We start from the raw sequence: 13,050 nt of genomic DNA, 5'->3' as shown, positions 1-13,050 counted from the left end.
CCCGTTCGTACACCGTTCGACGAAAGCGCTTTGAAGACGTTCGTGCTTTATTTACATTCGTTAAGGTCCTACTTTTATTTTAATGTTTTAATATTCATCCGCCAATTTTTTAAAAACTAAATTAGCTATTAATAACTTTATTTTAAAACAAAATATTAACAGTTTTTTAATTAAATATAAAAGTTTGTTAAATAAATTTTATAAATATTACTGTCCGACAAGTAAATTTTGAATTAAAAATTTATTTTATGCACTCGTTTCTTTGTTGAAAATGAAACGCGGTTTCAAGGCTATATAAGGCGATGTAATGAAGAAGCCAGTAAATAGATGTAAAGTGAGCTCCTAGGGGAGGGTCGAACCGGTTTTCTGGTCAGTCAACTTTTTTATTTTATTCCGTTCAATCAAATTGGTGACAGTTATAATTAATTGAACAATTACATAGTTGTAATCTTTCTGAACGTTATATTGATAGTGAATCTCGTATTATCTTAACTTTAAATATGGAAATTGAACAGTCGACTTGCCATTTTAGTGAGGTTGTAGAAAGTGAAGAGAATGAAAGGCTGAATAACTCAGCGGATGTTCAAACCTCTATGAACGATTCGTTCACGTCTTGCACGGGCTCCGAGAATAACGACGGTGAAAATCCATCTGCCGGTGATCATGATCAATATAACAATGATGATGGTACTAATAATGTTACTATTAATAATAATAGCATTGATGAAGGTGACAGCAAGTCTCATAAAAAGAAAAGGTGCAGACGCAAGAGAAAGGCAGGAGAGCACCACAAATCCTATAAGAACAGCTGGGATGAAGAGAGCGATGTCCTGTTTGACACACAACACACTGTGAAGGTGTACAAAGGTTTCAATGGTAGAAATCAAACCGTTGTTCAGCCGAGGGCTCCAAACAACACTAATCAGTTCCTGATGGATGACCACTGCCTTCAATCCACTCCCAGTCCATTCTACGATCGAGCAGTCAATAAAGATCGTGCCAAATTGCGGAAAATGTCCATCGGCGAAGATCCAACCAGCAATACTTTTGAAGAAGACAGATCACTCAGCGATTCCGACTCAAGCACGACCAGATTAATTGGTTCCGAAGTAGACTGCTGTCAGGAGGATGACGATGGGTACATGTGCACAGAGTTCATCAAGGAGTATGAGAACTATCGCATTAGCATGCTGCAAGCCATGAACAAGGATGGGCTGATCAAAGAATGTCTTCGCCTCGACGTGCAGCTCGAGGACTGCCAAAAGACTATCAGGAGTCTCAAGAAGAAGTATAATGATTATAACAGCAACAATGTAAGTAGCAATAATGGTGAGCCTCATGATGAAGATGGTAACCTTAATGTTGTTGAATGTTCTTCACCGTCTTATCACCACCACATCACTACAAGTAACGATGATATCATTCTTGATAGCGATTGTTATTATACTAGTAATTGTTTATTAGGTCTTGGTGACAATAATAAACCTAAAGAAATTGGTTGTTGTGGTGATAGTGATGGGCAGACGACAATTACAACAGCTGTCGAGTCGACTGAAATTACGGGAACGACTGCTGTGTCTCATGCCTCTGGTCTGGTTGATCAATTTACTGATGAACACAATCTCAAAGAAGAACACAATATCAGGTTTGAATTCAACATTGAGTTTGAATTCTATGTATAAAATAACCTCTTAGCCATGTCTAACCAATGTCTTCATATTAACTAATAATCTTACTTTGTATTTTAAATCTTTGCATTAATTATGTGAGCTATGACTTTTTATCGGCGAAAGCTGGTTCATCGGACCAACCGGTTATTTCGCCCACGTTGCCATTGGTCAAGTCCTACCATGGCCAGAATTACCATATATTTGGATCAGGCATGTGCTTGTAATATTGGTTGTGTTAATACAATTCTTTATAAATTTATATACTATTTTGCAGTTTTTATGTTTTTATATGATTTTTGTAACGGAATTAACATTTAAACTTTGAATGAAATAAATGAATATAAAAATGGGATTGTTTGGAGTTTTTAATGTATTTTAATAAAAATCATTTTCAGTAATTTTTCTAATGTTTTAAATAAACGAATGCAATTTTTCATGTTCTTATTACAATGAAAGCTGATTATATGGTCTCATTCTAAAACTTTCTTGTGTGAGTGCGTGTGTGTGCGTTTAAATTAAATGTTATTACTAGGTTAACCAATTTCTTTAGGTTTATTATTGTCACCAGGACCTAGTGTGGTATTGGTACGACCCTTCATCCTATCAATATTCTATATCTGCACATTGTTATTAATTATCATTAATTGTCATTCAATTATTGATTAATATAATTATTATCTAATTAATTATAGATGTTTAATTGACATTCAACAGATCGACGCAAACAACGATAGCTGGTGCAACAGTGGTATGACACTGGCTCGAAGTGCTGGAGTTTCTTGCTTTTTTCTTTCTTTTCCTTTCCAATGTATATCAAATAGGCTTATTATTATTTGCATACATGTGTGTATGTATGCCTGTGTTATACAATGAGAGTAGTTTTAAATTCGTACTTTTTCATGTACCTATATGTATATATTTTTTTTAATTATTCTCTAAATTGTACATAGGTGCGTGTGTTTTTGTATTTGTTATTTCTTCAAAAAGTGTCATTGCACGATTTTATTTTTGGTTTATGTTTAACGATTGCCTGTGTATCGTGCGTATGCATATACGTGCATACCTCGAGCGATCGTTATGCTTTCATGTCATTTTACTTGTATATTATTATTCTTTGCGTCAGTCACTCTAGCTGGTGTTCCTTACCATTTATTTGAATTAGATTGGATGAATTTTTAAAGTATAAGATATGTGTACGCGAATATGTTTAAGAGCAAAACCAGCTAAATCATCAGTGTTATGAACGTTACTTCTTGACATGGCCTGTCCAACCGAACGAGTATTGCAAAATCACCATTCACTGCCTAGCTGTGGTAAGCCACTGGGTTGGCATTTGAGGGTGCTGCTTTGCTAATATTATTTTAATTAATTTCCAAGTTAATTATTTCATTTCGACTTTTTTTTACTACTTGTGTAATGTCTGCTGCAACAGGCTGTATACAAAATTGAATTTGAACTGAATCTTTCAGGTATTGAAGATTGCGTGTGTATGTATATTTACATGTGTGTGTGTGTGTGTGTGTTTGTGTAACTACTTGAGTAAATTAATTGAATTAACTCCTGTTTCAACAAAAAGGCGTATATTTCCATTTTTGCCATATGAAAGTAAACTTGTTAATGGATACTGAAAATTTTAGATCGCATTTGTCAGTCATGTAGTAAACGTTCGGCGTTATTAATTAATTTTACATTGAAAACTATTTCATCGTTTGTATAACAAACATCATATGTATAAATATATTGATAGATATGGTTAAAGCATTGTCAATGTATGTCTCTTGTTACTTATCAGCGGGTGGATGATTTAGACGCTCTGGATTTTTTTTCTTCTTGCTAAACGCATTTAAAATTAATTTTTAAGTTTAACATTTTGCATCATTTGATTCAAAAGTTTGTTACTTAAGATCATTCACGTTGAAAAGCCACAAAATTTAATTGTACATTGGTTGTAATATTCAAAAAAATATTCAAAAATAATTAACTGGCAATTTATTTAACTTTGTCTCATTAATAACTCGCTCGATATTCGTAATATGGGTTTGGCGATTTAACTAGAAGTTCCAAACATAGCTATTAAAATCGAGTAAATTTTATGCAGTGATCGGATTCAAGTCGTAACGGTAGGCACGTTCCTAACATTTTGTCAATGCACTGCAAAAGGTTCGTTCGCCACCATCATCTCGACTTTGTGCATTCGTTTTTACGACCCGACTGCCGGTGGGTGTCTTAACTACAACCTTTATGAGTGTGGAATGTTTATGCCACAACTTACCTTTTTAAAGTCGGCATCATTGTAGTCGGCTGTGGTGAAGAATGCTTTCAACTTTTCCGTGCATGCGTTGACGGCAAAGAGGAAATCGTAAATGAAGCCGGCCACAGCTCCTGCCGCCATGGGACCTATCCAGTAAGCCTAGTCATGGCATTTTGAAGTTTTAGAAAATTTGCGACAAATAAATTCAAATAACTATCTTAGTGTTGCGGTATAAATTGAAATAAACCACGAAAGGTTTGAATAATGCAAACAAGGGAACGGATTTCAGGTGCGAGTGTATTATTTAAATTACATTTCAACAAGACCTGAAAAATGTAAAAACTAACCCAATGGCGATCAAAGGTGCCACTTATGACAGCTGGTCCAAAAACTCGAGCAGGGTTTGTACCTGCTCCAGTTAAATTCATCTGAGAATAATTGTTTTATCTTTACATCATTTATCGTCGTAGTTGTCGTTGCATTGCAACGCAATAACAAAAGTTTTTGAATGCAATACATTTTAAAAATTACTTACCCCCATCAAGTGTCCAACAGTAACGGAAAGCCCGATCGCCAGGGGGCCAGACCCTGCAAATCCCTTCCTTTGCCCATCGCAGGTAGCAAATACCACAAAAACCAGCAGGAAAGTAACGAGGAACTCAACGGTAAAGGTGACGATTGCAGAGGTCCCAGTTTTCGGTGTCGGAGTACAGAGGCCCTTGAATGTGGATTCCGGGTAGAGACTGTTCAGGATAACTGCTCCTATGATGGCTCCACTCATTTGGGACACAACATACATGAATGCCTGTTTTATTAAATGGATGTTTGAAAAATTCATTTTTATTAATATATTGAGATAAGTCATTCCGCCTAAAATAAAAATTTAAAAAATTAATGAAATGAAACGAGTTGAAACTATAATATACTTTGATGAAGGACATCTTTCTGGTGGCAAGGAAGCCCATGGTGACAGCTGGATTGATGTGCCCTCCGCTTACGTGCGCTATCGCCCACACGACCGTACTAACCGACAGTCCAAACGACAGGGCAATAGCAAGTGGTATAGCTTCGTACGCACAAGAGCCACAGCCGAAAATGACGAGAAGCATCGTCCCAACGAACTCCGCAGCCACCGACAACCAGAATCCTGATGTCTGTACCTCGTAGACAGATTCCGATGAACCCATGTTCACGTATTGGTGTCTCTGATAATGGGATATTGGTAACAGTGGTTAGATGTTCATCAGTTTTATGGTAATTAGCCACTTGCTTATGGAGGTTGCCTAATGTATGTCTGGTTTTTATTTGTTATCGTATCTATATTTTATGTTGATCGATTTTGTGATTTTTGTGTAGTTTTAACTTTCTTATCAAATGTTTCACCTTAAATTCAATAAGCGGAAAATAACTCAACAGAAAGGTATTATTTTTATTTGAAAAAAAGTTGGACATAATGTTATAAAATTTATAAAGAAATACTCACTGAAGTTGCAGTGGAAATCTTGGCTATTGTTACTAAAACTTGAAAATTAAAAAAATTTTTTGTAAATTAACAACTAATTTTTAAAACATCAGCTGATCAATAAGAAAAATTTTAAATCGAAATTATAGCCCAAGATCACTCGAAATGTAAAAATAATCACAAGAATAATGATGAATATAAACAGAGTATAATGACGTCAAATTCCGTTCAAGCCGACCAAAGAACAATATAAGGTAAAAAGAAACAAAAACCAACGCTCAAAACACTAATTTATTTTTTAATTTCGTTTCATTAAGTTACGAACTTTCTTATAAAATAAACTTTTAAATTCGATCCCAACAGCAGCTATCATTACATTTAATTTAGTTATAAGCGCTGGCGGATCTAGACAACGGGGGCCTAATTTTGAAATTTTTCAAACGTTAAACCGAAAGAGAACTTTAAAGAATTGAGAAAACATTGTGGTAAAAGTGGAAAATACAAGAGTTAAAAAAGACCATAACAGACATTACCGCTAAAGTTTGTAAATGTAGTATCTCTAGATCAAATCGGCGCTGTCCGTATAGGACTTAGGAGTTTAGTAACAGTAAAACCAATTGTCATAAAATTGCACGTCTTATCATGCAAAAGTCGAAATATAATTTAGAAAACAGTAAAGTATAATTATTAATAGATAAAAATTATTAATAAATTATGATATAGGTTATAATATAACAAAATTATTAGGCAGAAAATGCTTTCGAAACCAAATGCTATTAACACAATCCTCAACTATCAACTATATTATTATTACTATAATGAATAATGCGAGCACTGATATTCAAAAATAATGAAAATATAAAATTAAAAAATAAAATATTACGTAAAGAGACAGAAGCAATAAATAACAACATAGAAAACTTATGAAACACAAGGATTATTATTAAATTGGAAATAACTTTAATTAATTTTATTTAATTAGAAAAAACTTTAAACCATGGTTCTGTAATTTAAAAGTACAAGTTAGATACATTAATAAATAGTCAAAAAAAAATGGAAAATCAGATGATAAATTTGCCCCTAGAAGCAGCAGCAGCAGTAATGGTAGTAGCAGTAGCAAGAGTAATAGTGGTAAAAGTAGTAGTAGTAGTAACAGCAGCAGTCAGTAGTACTACTAGTAGTAGCAGTCAGTAATAGTAGTAGTAGTAGTAGTAGTAGAAGTATTAGTAATAGCAGCAGGCAGTAGTAGTAGTAGTAGTTGTTGTTGTCGTAGTAGTAGTAGTAGTAGTAGTAGCAGTCAATAGAAGTAGTAGTAGTAGTAGTAATAGTAGTAGAAGTATTAGTAATAGCAGCAGTCAGCAGTAGTAGTAGTAGTTGTTGTTGTTGTCGTAGTAGTAGTAGTAGTAGCAGTCAATAGAAGTAGTAGTAGTAGTAATAGTAGTAGAAGTATTAGTAGTAGCAGCAGTCAGCAGTAGTAGTCGTAGTAGTAGTAGTTGTTGTAGTAGTAGTAGTAGTATTAGTAATAGCAGCAGTCAGTAGTAGTAGTAGTTGTTGTTGTTGTCGTAGTAGTAGTAGTAGTAGTAGTAGCAGTCAATAGAAGTAGTAGTAGTAGTAGTAATAGTAGTAAAAGTATTAGTAGTAGCAGCAGTCAGCAGTAGTAGTCGCAGTAGTAGTAGTAGTTGTTGTTGTAGTAGTAATAGTAGAAATGATAATTTTATTATTCATATTATAAAAAATTACTGGAAAAATATAAAGAAGCATTGTAAACGAAAAGGCGCAATATTGGCTCAATTATAGTTATCATAATACAATCAAGATTATAACAATGAAAATAATAATTACAATAATAATTTCAATAATAATCATAATTTTAATTATAATTATTTCAATTATCATAGCAATAAAAAGTGAATGAAATGATTTAGTTAAACAGCCGAGTCTTTCCAGCATTTAATTATTGGTAGGTTGGCAGGTTGGTTAGTTAGTTTTGTGGTTGGTCAGTAGTTAATTTATTAGTTAGTTAGTTGGTTAGCTGACTGATTGACTGAATGGTCAATTGATCGATTGATTAATTGATTGATCGATCAGTTGGTAAATTGATTGTTTGATTGATTGTTTGATTGATTGATTGATTCATTCATTTATTCACTCACTCACTCACTCACTCACTCACTCACTCACTCACTCACTCACTCACTCACTCACTCACTCACTCACTCACTCACTCACTCACTCACTCACTCACTCACTCACTCACTCACTCACTCACTCACTCACTCACTCACTCACTCACTAACTCACTCACTCACTCACTCACTCATCCATCCATCCATCCATCCATCCATTCATTCATTCATTCATTCATTCATTCATTCATTCATTCATTCATTCATTCATTCATTCATTCATTCATTCATCCATTCATTCATTCATTCATTCATTCATTCATTCATTCATTCATTCATTCATTCATTCATTCATTCATTCATTCATTCATTCACTCATTGATGGCAGATGGCATTTTTATTTCAATTACCCCATGTAGGTAAATGCGTTGATAATTTTAATTTTATTGGTTCCTAGTAAAAATCTCACGCAGTAAATGTCAAGTCGTCGTCATCTTCATCATCATAATTTTATACAAGGTAATATTTTTACGATCATAACAAACATCATCACATTGTTAATGTTTATCTGAATAAATATAAATATAATTATAGCAATAATAATAATATTAATAATAATTATAATGATAACAAAGAACTCTCCCTTTTGGCCAATAAAAGAAGGTCGTAAAATTTACTAGGTCTACATTTTCCTATATAAGTCTTCAACCCAACCATATGTTGAAACAGTTGGAGATAATTGTAATTAAGTTTTTTAGCTTTCTCAGAAATTTGTAAAATAGTTTAGGCTTAATTTATTTAACTTAATAAAGTACATACATATACACAAACACACACGTGCATACATACATACATACAATATAAACACGCAAGCACACACATAAACACACACATATATCTTCATATATATATATATATATATATATACATATATATATACACTCACGCATATAAATGTAACTATACATTTATAAGTTATAGTGTAGTATACTTATTTTGTATAAATAAATATATATATATAGAGAGAGAGAGAGAGAGAAATAGAGAGAGAAGATTTATATGAAATCAGAGCTGGTCTGGTATATATGTATGTGATCTGCCATTGTGTTACATAATATACACTAATCCTTTGGTCTTGTTTGTTGAAGCATGCATTATAACTTGTAGTGTTGATCAAGTTCTTATTAAAAAGAATTGTGGTATAGGAAATACACCATCAACAAATCATCTCGAGCAACAAAAACGACAACAATAATAATAATAACAAACGTCATTATCAATAGGATTGTAACTACAATTGCACATCAATAAGAGTATACGCAGAACGTTACGACAACTGCTACTGCTAGTACTACTACAGCAACTACTACAACTACTATTAGTGCTACTACAGCAGCATAAATAACATTGACAAAATGTCGAAATATACAGCTTCCTGTACGAAAGTTGAATCCTACAGGCGTTTCGTAAAATTTCAGCATGCGACAACTACAAATCTCATCAACCACAACAGCCACAGCAGCCACTGCAACCACAACAACGTCATCACAGACAGATCACAATCAGATAGTGGATTCTCATCGTCTGTTCTTTCACCACACGCATCAAACTTACTAAAAAATAAACGTGGTGGTGTTGGTGGCGACTTCTCCAACGTCAATATTTTCAAACTAAGTGAATCGGCTAACGATCGGAGTTGTGTTAAACATCTGAAAAGTTGTAAAGTAAGATATTTCTGTATTATTTTTTATAATTTTTATAAAAATCAAAAATAGTATTAATGAAAGAAATACTAAATGCCGAAAAAAACTTTTTCATTTATATTTCAATCCTTTGCAAAAAAAATTCTTAACGCTAAATATTACCACTTACCCCTTACAGCACACGGCCCAGTTAACATTAAAGTTGCGTCACTCGGCCATACTACTGGACCGCCCCAATTGCGAAGGTCACACCCACGAGTGGGTACTAGAGGTCAGGTGTCTGGATGACCTGGGTGAACAAAGGGTTGCCAAACTTATAAGGAAGGTTGAATTCTATCTACACGAATCATTTGACGACAGAAAAATTGGTTAGTGATACATTTTTACATTTAAAAATTTGAAGATTTCAGACAATACACAATACATAATTGAGCGAATACTGTCACACACAACACACTCACGCACACACAACACACGCACATACATTACGCAATGTATTATTATATACAGAGTAAGCATGACAACACATAAACATCAGCCGCGATATATAAACATCGTTAAAATCACATGCTTGAACGTGATAAAACAGCAGTGGTTTGCTGCTGCTTGCTTGGGCACGCATAATTGCACGGCACGCAGTTCATTTATCATTGTTAAGTTGCATGAAGTAAATCTTGCTTTATAAGTAAGCTGTATTTAATTTAAAGGATTAACATTTTTTTTACTTTCGTATTTAGTATGTATTCATCATTAATTTAGTTGAACAATGTAAAAATAGAGATACTCGCACACACGCACGCATAGTTCCAAACGCACACACTTTCTCTCTATTTCTCTCTATTTCTCTCATTTCTCTTACACACACCACACTTTATAAATTTATTCACAAACACACATACACGCATACACACATACTCTCTCTTTCTCATACACACAACACATACGCACACTACACACACAAACACTCACACACACGCAAACACACATCACACGCATAACTTTCAGACAAACATTCACACGCACACACACACACACACACACACACACACGGAATTTACGATGCACGCAAACAAACAATGCATTAGACGTAGATACCTCCAGCATTTAGATCCACGCAATCTGCATATCAATGATAAATTCAACTAATTAACACATTTCATTATTTTTTATTATCATAATTCTTATTTATTATGATGTATGTTGTATTTTGTCTGTGAACTGAGCAAACAAAAGTGCATTGAAATCATTTGCGTCGTAAGTACGGAAACAGCCCTTTCAAATTGAAATTGTACTTTTTTTAGTGTACTGTACTATGACATGCATTTGTATGGCTTACTATTGCAACTAATGCATGCATGCATGCATGTATCATGATTGTATCGTAGATGGGGAATGCATTCTGTGTGCGTGTATGTGAGTGAGTGAGTGTGTGTGTGTGTGTGTAGGTGTGTGAATGATATCTTATTGTTAGTGCAAATTAGAAATTGTAAATTTTATTGTACCTCTGATTTGCTATGTATCTAGATACAACAATTGTATATAAGTTACCCTCTGTATAGGTTTAGTTTAAATCTCCAGATATAACGTACAGTAATATTCTCGTTTGCTGTGTTTACTGTTGTTCTAAGTAAACGTTGCGATATATATGCACGCTATGATATGTAGTGAAATTAACAAGAGAACGAATAAATAATCAATTAATTTTTATTAAATAAATAAAAAAAAATTTCAATTTTTTCCTCGAGTACAGTTCTACGAGAGCCTCCGTTCACAGTTTCAAAGACTGGCTACGCAAGTTTTCTCTTAAAAATAGACGTCCACTTCCACAAACCAGCTGACCTGGTCGGCCCGAAGAAGGTGCGGTTTTACTATAATTTAGTGTTGGATCTGCAGCAGTCGGTCGAACATACGAGGTACGAGAAGTTGAATTTCGTGAACGCCGATGACGAATTCAAAAAGTTGATCATTTCTTGTGGCGGGGTGGGCTTATTTTTTGGTTTTGATTTGATATTTCTTTCAAATAAAATTCATTTATTTATTGTATTACCATGTTTTAGTTTATAAAATGAAAATAAATCTAGTTGAATAATTAAATATTAATTAGCCTAAATCTAATTACAATTTTTAATTCGATCAAACAGAGCACATTGACTGGATCAGAAGGCGCCGTCATCGGTTGTTATCAGTGCATGCAACTGCACCCCAACCTTTCCCAATTCATTCAACGCTCCGACAATCAGTCGAAAACTTCAAATCTTTCAAAATTTGAGGACAGCGGTTTTGAAAAGTCGTCAGATAAATCGAATTACTTCAACTACTGTACAGTTAAAACTGCATCGAAAAAAAGACAGCTAAAAAATATCGTCAAGCCAACAATTGGCAATAAAATTAGAGTACGAAAAGACAAAAAGCCACAAAAGTCGTTGGACAACAACTACCTCCCACCTCAAACTTCAACTTTTTTCCAGTCACCGCTACGAGTACTCAGATCAAAGACGTACAAAGACAGAAAAATAGTGACCACTAACGACGACTCAACATCATCCATCTCTGAAAAGAGTACTGCGGATTACCCGATCGACAACATCTTTGCGAAAGAAAACGTGTTAGAAGAAAGTCTGGACCAGCTGATCAAATCATCGAGCGGCATCCTAACCAACTCTAACAACAGCAACAACCAACCCGCCACAATTCAGACTTCAAGCATTCATCGCAAGAAGGTCTCGTTCGCTCCGGTAGATAACATCTTCTTGACCCACGAACACCCTTCTATGGAGCCACCAGAGAAGAAGAGGAGGCCAGGAAGACCACGGAAGAACGCAACATCTGGAACAGGCGGTCGTTCCCTATCCAGGTCCGACAATGTCATGAGGGAGTTCAGTCCCCCTGGCGTCATGATGAAAGATTTCATGAACGAGCAGACGTCTGCGAAAAAGAAAACTACCGGCGGTTTCAAATTCCACGCATCTACCAGTTTGTCGGCTATGGTGAGCAAATACAACGATGATGAAGAGGAATGCCAACAGTCAAATGATAATATATTCTATGAATCTCGTAACAAAGTTCCGGATAACATATTCCACGAACATCCCACAAACAACTCCAAACGACCGAGGGGAAGACCAAGGAAGCAAGTGAACGAAGCTGCTGCAAACGACACTTCAAAAAAACTTAATGGATCATTTTTTCAAGTTGGTCCATCAATGGGCACAAGAAATATCAGGAGAGGAGCTGCTGGGACGACTCCATCATCACATACTCAATCATCTTCATACATTCCATCATCACATGCTCCATCATCATCTTACGCCGCCTCATCGTCAAATGTATTTGCATGTGAGAAGTCCGTAGCAATAAGTTCAACGAACCTAAGAAATAATAATTTTCAAACCACCAACCAAAATATGAGCCACAACATAGACACCAACGCCAACAACTACAACAACTTCAACAATTACAACAACACAAGCAGCAATATGAACAATTACAACAACTATGGGAACATGTACCACAACAACAGCAACATTTGCAACACTAGCAACATCGGCGGCATCAACACTAGCACCTCGTCTAATCAGTTTCAACACATGAATGGTAGTCATCCAGCCTTCATCGTCAGCATTCCTTCATTTCAATCTGGATCTGCTCCAAATGATGAAGACGACGGAGAGGAAGATGACGACGACGACGATGACGACGACGACGTCATAATAGTAAAGTCTGAGCAGCCTACTAACATTGAGGATAAGCAATCTAAATATTGCCCGCTAACCTTTGAAAATGAGAAATTTTTTGAAAAAAAAGTTTCAGCTGAAGATAGCCGCCCGAAAAAGCAAAT

At 34.9% G+C, this 13,050-nt stretch overlaps 3 protein-coding genes across 3 annotated transcripts in view; 1 reads left to right on the top strand and 2 right to left on the bottom strand.

Moving 5' to 3' along the window:
- Positions 1-39, bottom strand: part of HELRODRAFT_107587 (hypothetical protein) — a 3,944-nt gene extending 3,905 nt beyond the window's left edge. Inside the window, exon 1 of the mRNA XM_009027456.1 lies at positions 1-39. This exon is cut by the window's left edge and continues 403 nt beyond it. The gene's annotated coding sequence lies outside the window, so the exon portion shown is untranslated.
- Positions 40-462: 423 nt separating this feature from the next.
- On the top strand, positions 463-3,651 carry HELRODRAFT_189289 (hypothetical protein). Its single transcript, XM_009027455.1, has 3 exons — positions 463-1,645; positions 2,385-2,754; positions 3,219-3,651. The coding sequence occupies exons 1-2, from the start codon at positions 501-503 to the stop codon at positions 2,422-2,424; spliced, it is 1,185 nt and encodes a 394-aa protein (XP_009025703.1). The 5' UTR covers positions 463-500; the 3' UTR covers positions 2,425-2,754; positions 3,219-3,651.
- Positions 3,652-3,909: 258 nt separating this feature from the next.
- HELRODRAFT_68110 (hypothetical protein) lies at positions 3,910-5,108 on the bottom strand (the record flags this gene model as incomplete). The annotated part of the gene is made up of 4 exons (XM_009026938.1): positions 3,910-4,080; positions 4,269-4,349; positions 4,457-4,726; positions 4,848-5,108. 4 exons carry the CDS (start codon positions 5,106-5,108, stop codon positions 3,910-3,912), a joined length of 783 nt encoding a protein of 260 aa, XP_009025186.1.
- Between the last annotated feature and the right edge of the window lie 7,942 nt (positions 5,109-13,050).

This window comes from Helobdella robusta, assembly GCF_000326865.2.
Source record: "Helobdella robusta unplaced genomic scaffold HELROscaffold_5, whole genome shotgun sequence".
NCBI lineage: Eukaryota > Metazoa > Annelida > Clitellata > Rhynchobdellida > Glossiphoniidae > Helobdella > Helobdella robusta.
Note: the sequence above shows the minus strand (reverse complement) of the source record. Positions and strands in the feature narration are given on the sequence as shown.